The sequence below is a fragment of the Calliphora vicina genome, chromosome 1 (genome assembly GCF_958450345.1).
Source record: "Calliphora vicina chromosome 1, idCalVici1.1, whole genome shotgun sequence".
Taxonomy (NCBI): Eukaryota; Metazoa; Arthropoda; class Insecta; order Diptera; family Calliphoridae; genus Calliphora; species Calliphora vicina.
This window is the reverse complement of record NC_088780.1, coordinates 48,134,998-48,157,982: the sequence shown is the minus strand read 5'-3', so window position 1 is coordinate 48,157,982 and position 22,985 is coordinate 48,134,998. Positions and strand designations below refer to the sequence as shown.

Genomic DNA, 22,985 nt, shown 5'->3' with positions numbered 1-22,985 from the left:
TTAAATCAACTCAATTACAAAATTAATTGAAAAAATTGTCTTAAACCTTTTTGTACTAGATTTTAATTGAAGAAAACTTTAATCGTTTTATAAATTTTTGAAGCTATTTTGTTATGGATTTGAAGAAGAAATTTGAAGAAAATAGAATGATTCATTAAGAAATAACATCTATAAATAATGAATTCTCTTTTTAAATTTTCATACGAAAAATCCCAAATAAATAATAATAAGCGACTAAGATATAAGTTAAAAACTATAAAAAACTTTTCACTGTTTTTTAGTAAAAAAAACAGAGTTCTATCTTGTTTTCTATGTATTTTCGTCAGTTTTTAATTCCCGGGATTTCCGACTAAAAATCCCGGGAATCGGGTAGTGCAAAATTGGCAAAATTCCCGGGAAATTTGTACCGGGAATTCCCGGGATAAAAACCCTAGTTATGATGTTTAATGTCAATTATGTTGATTTGTTGTTAATCTGATTGAAATGAGTGTTCAGAAAAAAGTGCGTACTAAAATTATTAACCTTCTAACCCTCAAGAGTGCCTCAAGGCATGCATTACAAAACACCAATTATCTCAAAAAGTAATTATCTTTTTTTTATATTTAACTGTGACTTTAGTTACAGATTTGTTAACATTTCCATCGAAGGTCGAAATGCATTCTGACTTTTAGTTTTTCTTCTATCAGCTGTTTTGTGAGTGATATCATAAATAAATTTTATCATTTTTAATTTTTTTAAATCAAAATTTTATTAACTTTTTGTTGCCCGATATATTCGAAATATTTTTTATTAGTTTTTCAATAAAATCGTATCATAATTATTGTTTTTTACACCTAAATCGGCAAAAATGCCCTGAGGCACTCTTCACCTTTTTGCACCTGGTTCCTAAACTTAATTTTCAAATTAGTTTCTGATGGCTGTTGTGAGTTTATTGGTTCATATTTACCCTAAAAAAAATTATTCGACAACTTAGATTTTTTTTAGATTTTTAAAGTTTGCGGGTTAGAGGGTTAAATATTTTCCACAAAACTAAACTTTGTCCTACAAAAAGTTGGCAAAACAATCAAAGGTCTGCGGTCAAACTGATTTCAATGTCGTTAAGATCTTGTCCGTTGATAGATAACCTGGTTCAGGTAGAAGGAATAGTCCACATGATGTTTCAAAAGCCAATAAATAGAAAGCATTTTCAAAAGAGCTCCCAACTCAACTGGTATGAAAGCATTACTCGGACTATTTAGTACGAAAAGTTAAAGCCAGTGCAGGTTTAAAAACATACAAGGCTCAACAAGTTTCTGCTAAAAATTTAGAGGCCAAAGACAGAGCACGGAAATTTAAGTAAAATGTTATAAAAAACAAGTAAGAGAGCTATATTCGGCTGTGCCGAATCTTATATACCCTTCACCAAATTATACTTAAAAATATTTGTTTTAAATATTTTTATTTAAATAAAATTAAAATTATTTTTTAATTTTTTTAAAAAAAAACTTTTTTTGAAAAAAGAATTTGTGAAAAAAAAATTTTTTCTTATGAAAAAAAAAATTCGGTTTAAAAAATATTTTTCCCGATTTTGACCCATTGTAGGTCCAACTTACTAAAGCCTTATATACATCGTTGCAATGGACTTTGAAATATCTATCATTAGATATCCATATTGTCTATATTAATCACTTAGTAATCAAGATATAGATAAAAAATAGGGCAAATCGAGGTTGTCCGGGTTGTTTCAGATTTTGACAGATCAGTTGATAGATTTTGTCGATTTTAAATAGCAACCGATCCGGAAGAATTGCCGATATATTGATGTATGAATCATGTATGTAAGTTATTTTGGGGCTACGGAAAATTGATTTCAACATACAAACGGACGGACATGACTATATATATCGACTTCCCTGTCTATAACGATCCAGAATATACATATATACTTTTTGGGGTCGCAAATGAAAAACGTAGAAATTACAAACGGAATGACAATCTTATATATACCTATGCCACTCATGTCGAAGGGTATAAAAATATAACTGCTACATAATGGATGACGAAACGTATGTTCTGGAAAATTTTTCGCAGCTTAAGGGTCAATATTTTTATATTGTTTATGCTTGAATGGAATGTTGTAGAAAAGTTTAGAACCCAAAAGCAGACAATTTATCCAAACAGTTCTTGGTATGGCAAGAGTGTGGTCGATTTTAAATGGAGATGGTTCGAACAAAGTGACAGAAAATGGAAGGGTTTCCGAAAAAGGTTCAAAATTTCATCACTTAGAACTATAAAAATATTTTTTTTTGTAATAATAATTTCAATCAAATAATCAAAACTGTAAATTTAGTAGTTTAATTTTTATTAACGTATATGTATGATAATGTTTTTTCGAGATCAGTCCTTAAATGGTCATAGCTTCCATATAAGGATCACTTGAGAAAAACACTTTAACTTACTTAAATATCTAATGAATATCGATATCAAACCAAAATTTTAAACTATCCGTCATATTTTTTTTTTTAATTTTCCACAAATACTCTCTGTTGATAATGCAAATGGGCAATATCGGTCTATGATTTCAGTCATACATATTGTGTTGATTATGCAGCAATCCTGATGAAATTTTGCAAAAATTATATTTTATTTTGTTTCTAAAAATTTATAAAATACTTATTTATGTATATCGAAAAATTCCGAATAAGAAATACTAAATAAGGATGTCCTTGTCCTATCCTTCTATATTTAGTTGAAGGGTATTTAAGATTCGTCACAATCGAATATAGCACTCTTACTTGTTTTATTTTATAATTATCATGTATTCTTCATTTTTTTCTTCTAATACTAAACTCAAACTTTTACTCATAAATACAAACATATTTTTAATTAAGTATTTGTCATTGAAATATGGGGATTATATATAGTTTTATACTTCGTAGTTAGGTGACACCACTGATGCAGTATTAAAAATTTATTTATGTAATTATAAATTGAGCTTCATTGAAAATTTATTATAAAACTATGGATGTTTAATTTTGTATTTAATTAGCTTTATTTATTGTGATTATGAAAAATAAAATACATTATTTAAAAGTTGTATATTTGTGTGCAAAATATGGCTCATTTTAGAAAATGTTTCGAAATTGATTAATTGGAACTATTCTTTAATTGCTGGTTTTCTGGATAATTTTTATTTTAAAAATTATCACACAGACTACGCATATTTATTTACGTATGCATTTGCATATCATTTTAATATCTACTCCTTAGTAATTCTTTGTTTATTTACTTCATTTCCCACCATCCGTTTAATATATCTACTTTTATGTCTCTCTTTTTTGTTTTGTTTTGTTTGACTGTTTAAACAAAACAAACCCATTGTGCGGGCAGCCAATGAGTGGGTTTAAAACAAAAAACAGAACAGATTCTTTAACAACTTTCTGTTTCAATTTGCAATAACAGCAACAACAACAACAACAACTACATTTAATTGTGACGTTTAAATAACGCATAAAATTCTAAAAGTCAGACAACGAATACAAATTGTTTTGGTCTCACTTCAAAATAATCTTTAAAATAAGTTATTTATTCACTGTGATTTCTAAAACAAAAATCAAATATTTCTACATGAATTGTTTCATTTGTTTTTATAGAAAAAAAATTAAAAAATAAATTTGATAAGACATAAACAATATACTACCTATAGTTATATATAGTATTTATGTTATTAGTATCTGTAGACATTGAGTGGAGAGTCGCACAAAATTGATTGATCATGAATTTTAAATTTAAAATTTGCTTGATTTTAAAATAAAAGTGTTTATTATTAAGTGGGTTTTTGAAACTTAGTGGGTATGTAAAAAATAAATAAAATATTAGGGGTGATCCAGGCTAGGTAGTAGGGTATTCATTCGACTAATGATCGTTCGATTAATCGAATAATTTCTTACAAATAATTATTCGAACAATTTAAAAATGGCCATTTTCGAATAACGAATAATTCGAACAATTTTATGTAGAATAATCGAATAAAACGAATAAATGTCCATATATATTTAAATTTATTAAATTGCTTAAAATTTAAATAAGTAATAATGACTCGGAAATTCGACAAATAACTAAAGACAAAGGGACTTTCGATCACTGTAGATGAGTGTTCCGATAGCTCCTTTTATAAATATATAAATGGGGGATTTCATGTCAAGTGAACCAACTTTTGAAATCGATGTCTTCCGATCGGGATGAAATTTGCACCAAGGTTAGCTCTATTGGATAGTAACTCAGACACAATTTTTCAACAACATCGGTCGAGAACTCTCTGAGTTATAGGGGGTAAAATTTTGACAATTTGGTCAAACAGGGGTTTTTTCATGGAATTCCCGCCCGGGAAATCCCGGGATTTCCCGTAAAATTATTGTCGGGAATTCCCGGGAAATTTAAATTTTTTTCCCGGGAAAAACGGGAAATTTAAAATTAATTAAAAATACAGTTTTATATTTAAATATAACATCTCTGTTTGATGAATGAATTTTGAACTTGATGGATTTAATTTTATTTTAAAATATGTATATTTTATATAAAAAATATAAAAGAAAAATCAAAAGAAAAAAGCTAAATAGAGCATTACAAATCCCATTATCATATTAATCGATATCGAATTATAAAAGTACGTTCACAATTTATAAAATTTTGTGACACTTAGTTGCTCTTTTACTCTATTACCGCCAATATTTAATTTTATAGTAAAAAGTGATCTCCAAATATTTTAACAAACTTTTTTTGGTTTTATGTATGTGAGTACAATTGAATTGTAATGTATTGGCTTTCTTTTTCTTTAATAAAATGTCACAATTTTATAAAATAATTTTTTTTTTACTTATTTTTTTAGTTGAAAAAACATTTCCGGGATTCCCGGGAAATGAAATTTTTCATTCCCGTTTCCCGGGAAATAAAATTATCCGGGACCCATCGGATAGATCAAAGGCATCACATTTGGTGGGAAAAATTTCACTATAATGTTTTCATTGTTGAGTTTTTCCATTGATATGAATTCATTTAATTTTTCCACAAAAAATGTGGCAGCTATATAATCATTTTTCTCCTGCATTAAGGATGTGAATTCCATATCGTTTTTTGTTTAATTTTGAGTGGAATATTTTAGCCTTTTCATTCACTATTAATCCAGAAATTGGAGTTCATTCTTTCAGGAAACATCGAAAGCCAATAACATAATCACAGAAAGCCAATAACAGAATCACAGCTTATAATCCCGGATAATAGAGTTAATTAGGGTTAATCGATGCAAAAAAGTTGAAATCGATCCAAAAATATTTTCTTTTTCTTATCCGGATAATTGATGTTGCCGGTTAATCGAATCACGGATAATCGAGGCCTCACTGTATATAAAAAAGTGCAATATTTTTGAAGCCATAAAACATAAGTTGCGTGAATCGATGACTGATTTTCAAAGTAAATTTGGGTAGCGTTGTTCAGAGTATACTGATCATAAATGTCAAAAAGTGAACGCTGTATGATAGTTCGTTTGACAGTTAACATTCTCGTAAGTTCCAAATATTTTATTGGAAAAATTTAAATTTTCAAGATTTTTAATTTTTTGGAAAATGTTTTTAAAGTTGTTTAATATATTAAACTATTTAAATTATTTATATATTTCTAAAAAGTAGACTCAATTTCATTTTCGCTAATATAAAATATGTTTAACTTTCCTTTTCTCAATTGCAATTAAATTTAACGCTATGTAACTAAAAGGCACTTTCCTAATTTCTATCTGAAAGATCCATAAATAACTCAACATAAAGTTTTGGTAATGCTGATGTGTAATTTAAAAGTCATAGTTTTGAATTAAAATGCTTGTTTTACCTTTACCTGAACTACCCTAATACTAGACTATTTTTGTCAAGTGTTTTCTAAATCAATCATCTACTTAAATGTATACATTTTCTTATATACACTTTTTACTTTTCTACCGAAATAAGATATCAAGTGCTAGAACAATAAAATAGATAAAGCCTGATTATCTCAAGAACTAAACTCTATTGTTAACCATTAAAAGTAAATAAAATATTTGAAACACAAAAAAAACTTAGTACAATTTAAACAGTGATTAAGTTAAGATGGCATAATAGAAATACTAACTATTATTTTTGTTTTTTTTAATTACACTTACAGATCTAAAACTCGATGATTGTTTTAAAATCAATAAAACTGGAAATTTTTAATATAAATTTAAAATCGGCAACGTGATATTTAAACAGCTAAACTCTCCCCAAAAAAAAGAAAGTAAAATAACAGAAAAAAAACCTGCCTCAAAAAGTCTTAAGAAAGTTTAAGAAAATATTGTAAATATTAAGAAACGAAAATAAATCGCCGGCAAAATAAAACGACAAAATATGATTGTAGATAAAACGGAAAATATGGGGGAGCATGCCTGGACGAAGCTGCTCGACGATAAAGATAGTACAGGAAAAGGTGCTGTGATTGTTAAAATGTCCAATAAAACCGATAATAGTCTTATAACCGATGTACAAAGTTTACAAAACACAAAAGAAACAAGTCCCCTTACCGGTGGCCTTGTCGACACCAGCGCCACCACAACAACGGCAACAACAACAACGACGACGACCCGAAAAGTTAGCACCGGCGAATTGGTGACCATGGAGACGGGCAAGGATGGGGCCACCGAATGTTTAACCAAATTCACTAGAAATAATAATGGCGAAGAGAAAAATGTCAGTATACAACGTAAAGAATCAATACTCGGTACATTCCATAGACATTTAAGAAGATCCATAAAGGCTGTTAGTGAATCACCGGGTCCCATAACAAGGTAAGTGACTAATTTTTTAATTACAAAGACCTAGTTTATACAAGAAGCAGCTTTCTAAAATTTTCAGTTGTTACCTTCAAATCTTAATTACTCAGTTTGTTTGTAAATTTTAAATAATCATTAAAGAAAAATCACATTTTCAGTGATTTTTATTTAATACTTAATTCGTTGTGGGCCTGTATTCGATATTTGCCCTCAATAGTATTTTTTTTTTTTTGTTTTGCCATTATTTATTTATATTGGGTGTGTGATGTGGCTCTTACGTTTACAAATACTTTAGCTAAAGGGGAATTTCTGAGTTTTTTGCCGCTCATGCCAGCTATAATTTCTTATAAAAATATCTATGTTGTTTATTTTAGCTTTTTGAAGTGTGTTTGTTAGAATAATTTTGTTGCATTTGTCGGTTTTTGTAATGAATCATTACGTTTTATTTAATTTTGCTGTTGTAATGTTTGTTATATGCGTTTTTTAAGTGTTTACCTTGCAAGAGGGAAGGATAACTGAAGGAAATTAATGCATTAAGTCGATTGATACATTTAGTGTAGATATAATGAAGTTACGACTAAGATACTAATTTTTGTCCTCCCTGTTCGAAAATATTTCAGCGTGAAGTTTTTAGCAGCCTCTATCCTTAACCATTAATCGTGTTAAATCGCCTTCATGCCTTTCTGGAATTACAAATTTACAAAACTTCTTTAGATCTACGGCTAGCAGACTTCAGATACTTTCATACATTGCAAATTTTCAGCATATGCTGCACAGTGGAACAGAATCAAAATATTGTTACGTTTTTACCTTTTAAAAACGATGTATTATTTTCTTTAAATAAATGGTATCTTTTCATAGCAAATAAAAACAGTTTCTAGTTTAAAATTTTTAACAACTCTAGAACATTCCAGCTCCATATGCTTCTTGAAATATCTATTTCTAAAATGATCAACTCAAAGTTTTTATTCAATGTTATATGTTCCACTAGTATATTAATAATGTACACAGTTATGTTAACTGCTTTTAATCGGCCGGTAATTCAGAATTAAAAGCCTCCAGAAATATAAAGGTTGAGAAACATGAGAAAGTCCGTGCCTTTTTGAATGAAACACAGTTTTCGGATAAATAATTCTTTTATTTTTCAACATTATCCCTTCCAAGAAAATAAGATTTGTCAAGGTCATCAGAATAGGTATATTTTGTAAGATGATTTCATCGTTGGAATTAAATCTCTTTCCGCCGATACATTTCATCAGGTTTGAAATCAAGAAAAAGTCACTCTGGGCTAAACCCGGAAAATAGGGTGGAAGAGAGATCATTTCGTAGCCTAATGCATGTATTTTTGACATGGAAACAGCACATGTGTGTACCCTTATGAGCAAACTCGGCAGCCATCTTGATTCAAAATTCAAACCACTGAGCCATGTGAGATTCCTATGGCTTCCACAATCTTTCGCGCTTTCAATCCCCATACCGCAATTTTTTGCAATTGGTTCGGCTGTAGAGACCTCAACTGGGCGTCCAGAACGTTCGGCATCTTCCGTGCTTGTTCGGCCACAACGAAATTCAGTAAACCACTTTTTTACTATTGAAATTGATGGTGCAGAGTTCCCATAGTGTTTATCAAGCTTAGCCTTTATTTGAGTGATGTTTTTTCCGCAAAAAATAATGCTTTATGAGCCGACGAAATTCCCTTTTTTTTTTACAATTTCTCCTCAAGTCTCGAGGTAGTCTGCTATCAATGGCTGCCAAACACAAACTAATTAACGCAGCTTGTTCAAATTTTGATAGGGGTCAACTGACAGATGCCTTTTCCAGATATACTCTCATTAAAGGTTTTTTAGTGGCTTCAGTTACTTTTTTCGATGAGGTGGTCTACTTACGCTTAAATTCTTTAATTATTTTTTTACAAGTTGGATGGATTTGGCACCCCGTGGTACATGACACATCGTGCCTGATGATACAAATGATTGGCTTATTTTGCCACAACTGCGAGGGTATATATAAGTTTGTGATTCCGTGTGTAACATTGAGAAATATTCATTTGAGACCCAACAAAGTATGTATATTATTGATCCTTATGAAATTCTAAGTCGATTGAGCTATGTCCGTCTGTCTGTCTGTCTGTCCGTTAGTCTGTCTATATAACACACTCTCACGTCCAAAATACATAAGTGAAATTAATGAAATTAAGCAGTTTGGTATTGAAAATCATCAAAATCGTATTGGTAGAACCATTGTTGTGGATCCACATGTAAGACAACCTCCAAAAATGTAGATAATTTTCACATGTCTTTTGTGACTTTGGATAAATTCATTGCAGATAATACAATGAAATTTTTCACACACTATATGACAAAAGATCAAATTCGCGAGGCCAATTTTATCGAATTAAAACTTTACAGAGATCGGTAGTATTTATTCACAAATGATACTACTACATTGTGTGAATATCAGTCCATATTTGACCATATAAGGGAGCTTCCGAAAAACACATTAACCTCTATAAATATTTTAAATATGTATATCGATATTGATCTACAATTGTATACCGATCAATAAATTGTATCCAAAAATTAGACTACTGGATTTTCTGAATATCGGTCCATATTTGACCATAGCACCCATATAAGGTACATTTTCGATAATCACTATAATACCCATAAAACTATTGTAAATAACGTTATCAAATATATAGATATCACATTCATATCGGTAAAAAATTTAACAGAAATAAGTTTCAAGTAGATTTGGTGACTATGGGTTCATTGTTATATATTGCTCCTATATAAGGTTTTTTATTATATATAGCTCCTATCCACCACCACAAGTGGTGATAAGTTTGTCATTCATTTGAGACATATTTAAAGTTTCTCCAAAAAATAGTTTCTTTTCCTACAAAATGTTAAATTTAGAAAACTGGATGTTATTTAAGGTTATTCACTAATAAAACATTATTCAATTAAAACGAACTAATTCATTTAACGTTCTAAAGTCACTGCAGGTTGCTGATGAATTATCGAAAGTTTAAAATATATCCCACATCTCTCAAAAATATTTATTTTACATTTTATTAATTTTCAGCTAAAAATGATTAATTAGTTTCAAAAATGTTAAATGTTTTGAAAACTACATTTCATTACCTTTCCATTGATATATAAAACATTATATATATTTCTTTATTATACTTTAAAATAATGCATGCAAATCACATACCTTGTAAAAAATCTGTATTATATTATTCAAGTCAAAGAGAGCTTACTATGCGCTTCTCATTTTTTCATGTAACAAGTGTACTTTGGTTTATTGTTGTTTTTTCACTTGCTCGTGACTTTCCGTTGCTTCTAGCATTTTCAAATGTTTAAAGTAAGCTTAAGTAAACTTTTATTAACCAAAAAGATTCAACTAATTTGAATGACTATGTTCATTAATTTGAAACTATTGCGTTCACAGAGTCCATGATAAAGATTTTTCATGACAAAAATTTATTTTGCACAAAAAAATTTGTACTAAAAAATAGATTTTTTACTAAAAAACAGATTTTTTACTAAAAAATAGATTTTTTTACTAAAAAACAGATTTTTTGCTAAAAAACAGATTTTTTACTAAAAAACAGATTTTTTACTAAAAAACAGATTTTTTACTAAAAAACAGATTTTTTACTAAAAAACAGATTTTTTACTAAAAAATAGATTTTTTTACTAAAAAATTGATTTTTTACTAAAAAATAGATTTTTTTTACTAAAAAATAGATTTTTTTACTAAAAAACTGATTTTTTACTAAAAACTGATTTTTTACTAAAAAACTGTTTTTTTACTAAAAAAATAGATTTTTTACTAAAAAAATAGATTTTTTACTAAAAAAATAGATTTTTTACTATAAAATTGATTTTTACTAAGAAATAGATTTTTACTAAAAAAGAGATTTTTACTAAAAAATGGATTTTTTACTAAAAAATAGATTTTTCACTAAAAAATGATTTTTCGGTTGAAACCGAACACGAAACTCTACTTTAAACATCCAAGGTAATTTAGCGTGAATTCAATTGTCACTTTAGTGTCCCTAAGTAATGTAAAGTGTAGTCACTTTAAACAATTATGTTGTACTGAACTTTAGAAAGTAGTTATTTTACCCACCAGAATTAATCTGTTGGAGAGTAGTCGGAGGAAGGTTTGCTTACAAATTATTTGACCTTCTGTCTTTTAACTAGCTATTCGAGGACAGTTAGCTGCCGCTTAGCAACGTAGATGTTAAAATAACTAGTTATGTAGCTAATTAAGTAACCAGTTAGTCTCTTTGTAATCGGTATATTAATCCAATGCACCTCAGTCTCTCTGTAATCTATGTAAAATCACTAGTTCTGGGTTAGTCAGCCAGAACAGCTGGGTGATTTGAAACTTTCCGTAAATGGAAAAACACATAAATCATTTTTAACTAAATGTTACTAAGAATATTCAAATCAAATTGGTTGTTTTTTTACAAAAAATATAAAAAATAAAAATAATTTTACACAAATGACTTGATCGATCCTACTGAAAACAATGAAGTTAATAGAAAACAAGTACTGAATACTAATTAACACTATGGGATAATAATCGACCGAGACTGGGTTAAATATAATTTATTGATGATAAATTCTTCTTCCTAATTTTTGTTTTATCAAAAAAATTTAAACAGAATTTGTTTTAAAAGCCATTGAAAAATCCATTGAAATACAATAATTGCAAGTAGTTACTAAGTTTAAGCTGTGTAACTTTTTGCAGTGCTTCTTGAAACTGCAAGTATATTTATTCCAGTGTTATTAGACAAATTGTCTTTACTACACCATTAGCTATTTAAAAACCAACGCTTATTGAATACTAATTATTACCAAGGGGCTGTTAAGCTAAATATTTATTTGACAAATTAATTAAAACAATATTTATTTATGCTAAGACATGCCTAAGGGGATAAATTTAAATAAAATAACAAATAGCAAAACATCATAACATTTTCTTGTTGGCATAACTTCCCCCTCTGGCAAATTGATTATTTAAACATGTAGATCATTCATAATTCCGACAACTAATTAACACCTCTATTGAACATACAAATCAATACAAAACGCAAACACAAGACCTCATGCCGATCAATTAAATCGGAATGAATTTGTTTATGGGTTTTTGGAAACTGCAGCATGTAATATTCAGGAACAATCATGTTCAGAAACGCACACATGCCAGCAAAAATATAAAAGTGATTAAATAAGAGCAGGTTGTAAAGATAGCAAAACTCAAATACCAGATAAAATTTAATTAAATAAATAATGGTAATTGTGGGTAAGATTGTATGTAGATATCTTTACAAATAAATACTTGCAAGCAAAATGAATAAATAAAGTATTTGCATTAGAGTGTTGGGCGAGTGAGGTGTAGTTTGCTGGCCACACGTGATTAAATAGTGATTCAATTAATAATTTTCAAGTGAATTCTATGAGACGTTTTTTACTCGAGTGATCGAGATTTTGAGAAAAAAAATATGCATAGGAAGATCATAAGTTTTAGATTATAAGAGTCCTGGCCTAGAAGAGACATTGAAAATATATTCTGTAATGTGTGAAAAAAACCTAAAGGTATTGTCACGCCTTTTGCCAGAATTTGTGGTTTGAGTTTTTCATCATTAATGATCAACATGTCTGTTTGCTCAAAGTTTGCGATCATTAGTCGCAAAGAAAACACTCACGCACGCATCTCTAATTCGTATAATTTTATTATTGAAAATATCAGCAGCAGCATAAATCAAGTAAAATTATACATCAATTGTGATGAATTTATTAAATAAATATCATATACGTACGTACGACTCATATTTCATTGTTGTTAAATAAATAAATTGTTAAACAAAAAAATACAAAAAGAAAAAAAAATAACTAAAAAGATTAACAAATCAACAAAGAAAGAGATTTAAAATATTTTATTTCTTTTTGAGTTTAATTTTTTATTTTTTGAGAATATAAATTACATTTTATTTAAATCATCATTGCTGCTGCTGATAACGAATGATGAGGGTGTTGAAAGAAAAAAAAATATACAAAAGAAACCCACATTAATTAAGATTTCCTTTTTAGCAGTAAAGTAATTTGTTCTATTTATATGCGTTTGCTGTTTATAAATTTTGTCAAGTTCAGCTCTTGAAATATTAATACTATTGTATGCAGTTAAATGTTTGTAAAATAAAAATATAAGCAAATAGCCAACAGTTTTTAAAGTGTAGGGACATTTTTGGAAATTTGTTTAAACACTATTATTGTTGAAAATTATTGTGTAAAATATCAAATATTCGGCTAAATTTGGTAAAATTATATTTTCTAAACTAACACAGATAGTACAAACGAAATATTATAATCTATGTTTATCTACTTAAAAAATTAGCAGGAGTTTGGTACTTTTTTGAAATTCAAACCCTTTTGGGGGGAGAAAACGTGTAAAAACTATATTTTGGTACCTTTTTGACAAGCTTTGGATCTTTTAAACTAACAAATAGGGCGTGAATGTTTTCTCCCGATCGTCCAAATACCATGTTGTCTAATGATCTATCCAAATCAGATATTTTGCTGTTAATGTCATCGATTTGTTATGGCATATTTTTGCTTATTTTATTGATTATGCATATTTTGTTATATTTAACTTAAATATGCATTTTTAACGAAAATATTTTTTTTATTCATTCGAAATCGAGAAAATGGCAGTAGGTCTTCTTAATTTCTCTTCTACTAATGTCTATCCTTCTGTCTGTTTGTTGAAAACTTGATAGGGCCCAAACAAATGGAGCTAGCGCCAAATACTCTCTGTTTGGTATCGAAAATGAACAATATCGGTCCATGATTTCACTTAGCCCCCATAAAAACGTCCTCCCGGAATACTGCTTGAGCAGTCATAAATATGTGGATTATGCGGCAGTCCTCATAAAATGTTGTAAAAATTTGTTCTAAGTATTCTGAAATTATACCGTAAAGTATGGGAAAAATCGGGCAACATTTTTCCCTGCCTATGACTTGAATTTTCATAATTGTCTTATAATAATTAATCTATATATGGGGGATTTCATGTCAAGTGAGCCACCTTTTGAAAACGATGTCCTATTTTTCAAAAACATCGGGCATTTATTTTGATAGATTTCCCAATCCATTTTGAAAAAAAGTAAAAAATTTTATGTCTTGAGTTTATTTTGACAGATATCCCACTCGCATCCCACTAAGCGACCAGAAACGTCTTCAAGGAAAAGACCGAAGCTTTTTTTGATCTAAAAAAAAAATTAAAAAATGGTTCATTTTGAAAAAAAAGTCAACAAAGTTTTTTATTTTGCAAAAAACGTCAAACATTTTATGTTTTGAGTTACAAAACATTTATTTTGATAGATATCCAATTCACATCCCACTAAGCGTCGAAAAAGGTCTTCAAGGAAAATATCTAAGCTTTATTTTAAGAAAAAAGGGCCTATTTTGAAAAAAGTAAAGTTTTTGATTTTGGAAAAAAATTCCAAATTTTTTTTATTTTTTCTTTAATATTACGTTTTTGGAATATTTTTTGAAATATTAAAGAATTAGCTATCTAATCTATTCGGGACACATTTCGCTAAGAACTATAGGTAAAAAGTTACATGGATGAGATAAAACACATGTTTTTACCAAAATGTAAAATTTTGTTGAAAAATAGTGTCTGAATTACTATCCAATAGGAAATTGGAAGACATCGATTTCAAAAGTTGATTGGTTCAGTTGACATGAAATCCCACATCTATATATATAAAAGTGAATGTGTGTCTGTATGTATGTATGTTTATTATTATTAGTTTGGGATCTATAGACGGCTAAACGGCTGAACCGATTTGCTTGAAATTTTTACAGTATATTTATGTATGTCTGGAAGGAGCTATAGGCTACTTTTTGTTTTGAAATTTTATGTGGGCGTGGTACCTCCAATACGAAGTTAATTTTAAAAATCAAATATTTAGGAAACTATAATAGCTATAGTCCTCAAATTTTGCATGAGCAATTCCACTGTTTGTTTAAATATTTGTGGCAAAAATGGGAGTAGTAGCCTCAGAGGGCGTGGCACCTCCCATATGATGATTATTTAAAAAATCTAATATATGGGATACAATAAGAGATAGAATCCATACATTTTGTACGGATATTCTACCATCAATTTTAATATTTAGGACAAGAATGGGCGGACTGAAATAGTGGGCGTGGCACTTCCCAAACAATTTAAATACTAAAATTCATATCTATCTGTATAATTGTAGTATGTAAAGCGTTCAAATTTTGTATGAACTACTTATTTAGGCAAAAAATGGGCAAAATAGCAATAGTGGGCGTGGCACCTCCCATAGATGTGATGAAAAATTATATATAGGGACAGCTATAGCAGCTATCAATATTAATATTTAGTACAGAAATGCGCGGACTACCAAAAACATTAAGTAAATGTTAAAATTTGTATGTATACATTTGAAACCCTTATATACAGTCAGCGTCTAAAGAAAGTGTACAACTTGTTTTTACATTTAAAACATTTTATTTACATATTAAAAAACTATTTGTTCTCCAGTTCTAGTATATTTAACAAAACATTTAATTGTTCTCTTGCAATATATAAACAAAAAACTAAACTAGTTCAACTGCAACAAAAACAGTAACAACAAAACCAAAAATACTCCATTTTTAACGCGTCAAAAGAAAGTGTACAGTTTAGGGAAATTAGAAGAAAAAACGTGTTTAGTATTTTATTTGACATCTTTTGGGTTTTAAAACAGTTTCAAGCCTCCTTGGCATTGTTTCTACCAATTTTGATGTCACCGATGTTGGGATGTTGAACCACTCTTCCTGCAGGATTTCGTGTAGAGAGTCATTGCTGGTAATATTTCATTTTCTGATCTGTCTGTCCAAATGCTACCACAGATGTTCAATGGGATTAATGTTCGGTGACTGTGGGGGTTGTTCCAGTTGTTTCGGTGTATGATACAACAACCATTCTTTAACAAGTTAAGAAGTATGCTTCGGATAGTTGTCCTGTTGGAAGATCCAGGTTCGGTCTAGATTTAATTTTCTAATGATGGGTTCCATATTTTCTATAAGAATGTTTAGGTAATCGGTTTTGCTTATCAAACTATCAATAAATATGAGTTTTCCCATGCCACTTGCCGCCATACACCCCCACACCATCACCTAACCACCACCATGCTTTACGGTGGATAGTACATTTTTTGGTCGAACTCTTGATTTTTGCTTCTCCAAATTTTACTCCTTTTTTTACTTCCGAAAATCTCAAACTTGCTTTCGTCCGTAAACAGCACATTATTCCAAAACAATTTTCTTGGTTTTTATACCTGTTTGCGAATTCTCGAAGTCGCTCTTTATTTCGTTTGGAAATGTGGGGTTATTCTCTCGGAACTCCACCATATAGAGCATTTGGGTGTAGCGCTCGGCGAACCGTACTGTTACTAACTCTCACTCCAGACGAATCTGTTAATTCTTCGCATAATTTTACTGCACTTACTGTGAATACTTTCTTCACTGCTCTCACAATCGATCGTATTTCAAGGTTGTTAAGGCGTTTTGGTGTTCCGGCACGTTGCTGATCTTCTAAAATTCTAAATTTTTTTGTTTGTCTATAATTTTTTTTACAGTATTATGGATTCTTCCTATTACAGAGGAGATTTCAGGTGACGATTTGCCTTCATTTTTAAATTTTATGACTTACTTTCTTGTTTCAATTGCAGTTTGTTTTCCCATTTTGGTTTTAAAGTTCTCGCGATCAAACAAGAAAAGCTACTATCTTAAAATCTCATGAGACTAGCAGCAAGATCCACAAAAAATTATAATCTAGGCAAAAATAAAGAATAACAATATATTTTTTTATGTAGCTAGAAAAATCTTATTGCAATTCTAAATGTGTACACTTTTTTCTGACGCGTTAAAAATGGAGTATTTTTGGTTTTGTTGTTACTGTTTTTGTTGCAGTTGAAATAGTTTAGTTTTTTGTTTATATATTGCAAGAGAACAATTAAGTGTTTTGTTAAATATACTAGAACTGGAGAAAAAATTGTTTTTTAATATGTAAATAAAACGTTTTAAATGTAAAAACAAGTTGTACACTTTCTTTTGACGCTGACTGTATATATAAAAGTCAATGTGTGTTTGTTTGTTTGTTTGTTTGTTTGTTTGTTTGTTTGTTTGTTTGTTTGTATGATTGTTTGCGTATTTGTAATGGCACTCTACTTACAGTAAGGCAATTAATTAACAATCTAATCGGAGCGACCTTTATAACTGGGAATTATAACTTCGGAAATGCCATTTGATTTTATTCGATTGCAGTTTCCTATTTGCTTAGTATTTGCAATGATACTTGATAAAGCTCAACGTCAGTCTTTGCAAGTTTGCGGACTAAATCTAGAAAATCCATGTTTTTCACATGAACAGAAACTAATTTTAGATAGACTAAATATATTGTAAATCTTTACGGTACGGGTAGCGAAGCACACCGGGTTTTAGCTAGTATAAGTATAAAACACAAAAAATTATTCTATGGATTTCGACACTTTTCTGAAATATGAACGTAAAATTTATACCTTTTTTTGGTATTTTTTTACAAAAATATTTTTTATGTACATTAATATGGTAAACAAATTTTGTATTATAAAACCCGGGTATCCGCTAATTGTCTTATAATAATTAATATCGTGATGAGATTAGATTTTTATGAAGCTTAATTGTTCTACCAACTTCAGTGAGGATTGCTCCATAATTGACCCTAAATATAAATTTGGTACTTTTTGGAAATTCGAATTTTTAAGGTGTAAATATTATAATTATTTTTTGTATTTCTTTCATAAAATATTTTTTCTATAAATTGAATGAATTTCCACTACCACACTGAAAATTATTTCAATAAAATTTGTATCATATCAATGGGGAAAAAGGTACCAAAAATGGGAAAATTCTTTTTATTAAAAATCTTTAAGTAAATTTTGATACAATTTTAAATATTTGTTCCTATGGTCATTAAAAAATTAACTAACATGGTGTTATTTGGCAATCGAATTTGGATTGGACCAAATCCGGGTAAACAGTTTGGTACTTTTTGAAATTTCTATTGTAATGAACCTAGATTCAGGAAATTAGGCACAAATTATCCTGCATGAGCTAGAATCCACAGTACCACTGCTGGTACTTTTTTCCCATACTAAAGTACTTTTTGATAATTTTATAATAACGGACCTAGAAACGTGAAATGTAATGGTACTTTTGAAATTAGAAACAAAATCTTAATTGAGAATTCACTAAGGGAAACTGATAAGAACTTTTCATTTCTTCTAATGGTGCTAATAACCTTATATGGTCTTGAATCCTCCATATTTTAACTTAAAATCATAAATGTAGGCAAAAGTGAGAACGTACAAATAAAGAACTTTTAATTTTTCCAATATTTTTGAATGTATCTCTATCACAATGAATATAGAAGCTCGAATTTAATACCTGTTATGCTGAATGAGTGAGAATGGTACTTACTTAATGGTAGTATTTCTTGCATCTAAAGAGGAGGCGAATTTGTCGTACTTTTTCTTATTTTAATAATGGTATTTATTTATTTTTAGAAAATGGGGTTCTCAAAAAGGATTGAATTGAAATAACCATAAAATTAATAAAAAATAATAGTTAAAATCACACACGCAGAGAAAATATATAGTTGAACATGTATACCGTAACAATTTTACAAGTTTTTTTTTAACAATATTATGGTCACTGTAATTATGTATATGATTGCGGTAACCAATATGTTTAAGTTACCATTCACATCATTGTTGCAATAATATATATGATTGTAGTAATTATGTATATGTTTTTGACAACCATGTTCACCATGTAATACTTCACCATATTGTGTTGTTCTAGGATTATGGCTAGCATACTCTGAGATCAACATATTATGATATAATGATTCATCATGAACATGATTGTCATAAACATATTAACCACAATCATGTATATGATTGAAACAATGATGTGAATGGTAACTTAAATATCAACATAACTTAATATTCGTCTTGTGAAAACATACGCGGACCTAACTTCTCATCTAATGCTATATGTTTCATGAATATTTTTAGTTCCTTTTCTTCACTTGTTAGTAAAACAGTTCACAGAAATATTATTTGCTTTTTGATTGACATAAGCTAAGCTAATCCCAATCAATTTTTCTTTCAAACTTGACATTATTATTAAAGGTTTAAAAACCCGTAAACAAGAAAGTTTTTTTCCCTAAAACTTTATTGAGTTAAATCTTTAAAACTAAATTTAGGGAAAATAAAACAAACGCTGAACATTTGTTAAGACTAATGAACCATAAAGAGTCTGTGACTTATAACACTTCACAAATTCATATAAGAAAATCATTAAGGTCAAAGGGCATATATTATATTTTCTTATTTTCTGCGCTAGGATTTTTTTGGTATGTAATAATTGTTTTAGCCTTTTAATTGCTTTTTTAGCTTCGGTTTTTGTATATCCTTTTAAACAGCTGCAAAGCTGCTATTTTGATTTATTATAATTAGTTTTAATTGTGGTATTAAATGGAAATTTGTATATAGTACTGAACTGAACTAAAATAAAGTCATCTGATTTTATATAAAGAAACATGTATTTGCATGTGGCATGGAATTCATAAATGTGTCTTAAATATTTTGTTTATTTTTGCTTGGTTTTATAAATCTTAATTGTTTTGGTTTATAATGCGGAAACTTGTTAAACATAAATTCTTATATAAGATAATTATTTAAGCATAAGGTTTCACAGAAAAAACGGATTTGTGCACATATTTTGTTGCTTTTGCCACAGAAAGTCTTTTTGTTATCTCATCCAAAGATTTGTAACCACAACTGAAAATTTAAAAATTTAAATTTTATATAGTATTTAAATACAGTTTTCAAAATAAAATTTTAAATATCCGTTATGAACAGAAAATTTTAAATTGAAAATTAATACTTAGTTACCAGCCTAATAATTTAACATATGACTTAAATAAGTACATACTTATGTATTATATTTATATACTTATGTCTAAAAGTGCTTGTTTTATATACAGCCTTTTCCCAATCTATAATATTGTGCACGTTTCATCTCAAACAAATGCGCTCAGCTAAAAGTTGAAGTGGAAACAAAAACACAAATCTTTTAAAATTGGCGCATTATGTATTTTATTGAGTCGATAATGTTTATATATTTAATTTCTATTTTATTATATTTAATTTATTTTTTTCTTGTTCAATATTTGTTTAATAATCTTGAACTTAATGCCTCTGTAATAATTGGCTTAGAGCCAAATAGAATCGTATGTATATTTTTGGTTGAAAATATATAAATATTGCACATTTATTGAAAATATACAGTATGGGGCGAAATGAAAAGGAATAGCCAATGAAATGGGGTAATTTCTTAGGTTTGAGTATTAAAACTTATAATACTTAATTAACCCAAGGCAGTTATCGCAAAAATGCCAATAAATGCAAATGTAACTGATTTTTCATTTCAAAAACTTATGTAACAGTTGGGCAGAATCAACATTTTTTGGAAATAAATCTGGCATTTCTAAACAACTGCTCCGACTGCGATAAAATTTGAAAGTAGGGTACCTTCGGCATGTAAACACGTGCCATTTTTTGTTTCCCATCCGTGTTGCTTGTGTGTGCTATTTATCTCTTATGATTTCCAAGTTACGGGCATTCAAAATTGAAATTTTAAAATTTTGCCTTACCTTAGTCCGCTTTTTTAAAAATACAGGGCGTACTTTTGGATCTCAAAATTTCTTTGTTAGTTAGACAACTAATGTACCAATTATATACAAAATATTTCAGATCAATCCCTATTATGGATCCAAAAATAAACGATTTTCAATTTAACAAGTAAGAGAACTATATTCGGCTGTGTCGAATCTTATATACCCTTCACAAAATTATACTTAAAAATAATTTTTTTTAAATATTTTTAGGTAAACAAAAATTTTTTTTTTTCAATTTTTTTTTAAAATTTTTTCTTTTCGAATTTTTTTTTTAATTTTTTTAAAAAAAAGTTTTTTCCAAATTTTTTTTGGAAAAAAATAATTTATGACAAAAAAAAATGTTTGATGAAAAAAAATTCGGGTTAACAAATATTTTTCCCGATTTTGACCCATTGTAGGTCCAACTTACTATAGCTTTATATACATCGTTGCAATGGACTTTAAAATATCTGTCATTAGATATCCATATTGTCTATTGTTTAAGTGTGATATCTAATTACATCTTAAGTGCCCATATTTTAATGAACCTAAGTGTACGAGAGAGAATGAACACTTTGGTAGTCTCCACTTTGTTTTCATTGTCTCTCCCACATCAATGTAAAAGAAAAAGTATAACAATATAATTGATTACCATTTATACCCCGCAAGAAAAGGTTCGTAAATCAAAGAATAAATAATTAATTTACCCCCAAAACTAATCCCCATTTTTCTTTTTAAAAACTTTGTCAAATAATTTTTGTTCTTTTGCGATCACACCCCAACATCTATATTAATGACTTAGTAATCCAGATATAGATCAAAAATAGGCCAAAAATCTAGGTTTTCCCGGTTTTTTCCTTATATCTCAGCCATTTGTGTGCCGATTTTGTCGATTTTAAATAGCAACAGAGCCGGAAGAATTCCCGACATATTGATGTACGAATCATGTATGTAAGTTATTTAGGGGCTACGGAAAATTGATTTTAACATACAGACGGACATGGCTATATCGACTTCGCTATCTATAACGATCCAGAATATATATACTTTGTGGGGTCGCAAATGAAAAATGTAGAAATTGCCACTCATGACGAAGGGTATAAAAATTAAAAAAATAGTGGATTTTGTTGTTTTTTGGACGAAAAGGTAACTTAACTATTTTTAAATTTAAATAAATTTTTGTTTAAGAATATATAAGAATTTTATGTATTTCTGTAAGGCATCTTTACGGAGAATAGTTTGGTATAAAAACCATGTCCCATTTTTTTAATATGTCGTCTCTACGCCCTGCGGAATTTGACCTATTTTTTATAAAAATTTCAAATTTGGGCCACATGTTCTAAAATCCCAAAGCTGGGATCAGAAAACGGAAACCTTGATGTGTTACCTATTTAACCCCAAATTATTTTTCCAGCCCCGAAGGAATTCTAGACCCTATGAGCAAAATTGTAAAAATACAATTTTTGGGATTTTCGCAAATTTTTTTAGGAACTGCGAGATTTCCTTTGACCTTTTGACAAGTTTTTTTTTTATTTAGAATGACAAATATCCCAATCGGACCAACCGCTTAGAAATGCCAGATTTATTTCCAAAAAGTTTTGATTCTGCCCCACTGTGCGTACTTATTATGTTAAAAAGCTTTCAAAGTTTTTGAAATTAAATATCAGATATATTTGCATTTATTGTAATTTTGCGATAAGTGTCTTAAGACAAGCTTAAGAGTTAAAGTATATTTCCACGAAGAAATATTGAAGTACTGGGCGAATCAAATTTGTTTATAGCAAAGTAAAAACTTAAAAGGTTAAGATTTAGTTTGCTCTGAAAGTTTTCTTAAATAACTTTGCCGAAATTATTCCTTGATCACATTCGAACAACAATTTCTGTTACGAACACGAACATGGCTTCTTACGATCGATTTTAACGCGAAACAACGATAAATGCCGATTCGATAAATAAATTCAATGTTATAGAAACTGACTTCTGATTTAAAAATAATACTTTTTGATTATTTTGCTCTCCATTGTATATTTTCTTTATTTATTATAAATTTTAAACATTTAACGTTTTACTTTACGATTTACAAAGAGACCAATAATTCATATACAGTTTTGTTTCTGGGGGCAAATTATAGCTTTTCAGTTGATAAATTATTTGCAATTTTCCATAGACAATTAATCAATATCAGAGGAGAATATTTCTTTGAAAATTTTATTTGTATATTTTTATAAGTTTTCAATGCGTTTATCAATAATTTCATAAGCAAATCAAATAGTTTAACCTCTTGTTTTTTTTTTGTTTTATTTTCTCAGTGAGCTATAATTAATCGGATTTTTGTGATGTGCAAAATTTCAATTATTTTGAGTGATTAATGGAA

The 22,985-nt window shown here is 28.8% G+C and overlaps 1 protein-coding gene across 3 annotated transcripts in view; it reads left to right on the top strand.

The window, feature by feature from the left end:
- The window catches only part of Irk1 (Inwardly rectifying potassium channel 1), an 87,082-nt gene that overhangs the window by 1,648 nt on the left and 62,449 nt on the right, over positions 1-22,985 (top strand). The window contains exons 2-3 of one of the 3 annotated variants that reach the window (XM_065511011.1): positions 6,169-6,691; positions 6,722-6,826. In XM_065511011.1, coding sequence (XP_065367083.1) covers positions 6,390-6,691; positions 6,722-6,826 — 407 coding nt within the window. In that variant the 5' untranslated portion in view covers positions 6,169-6,389. Of the gene's footprint in view, positions 1-6,168; positions 6,827-22,985 lie in introns of all 3 variants that reach the window. The other 2 variants (XM_065511003.1, XM_065510994.1) reach the window with 2 other exon arrangements.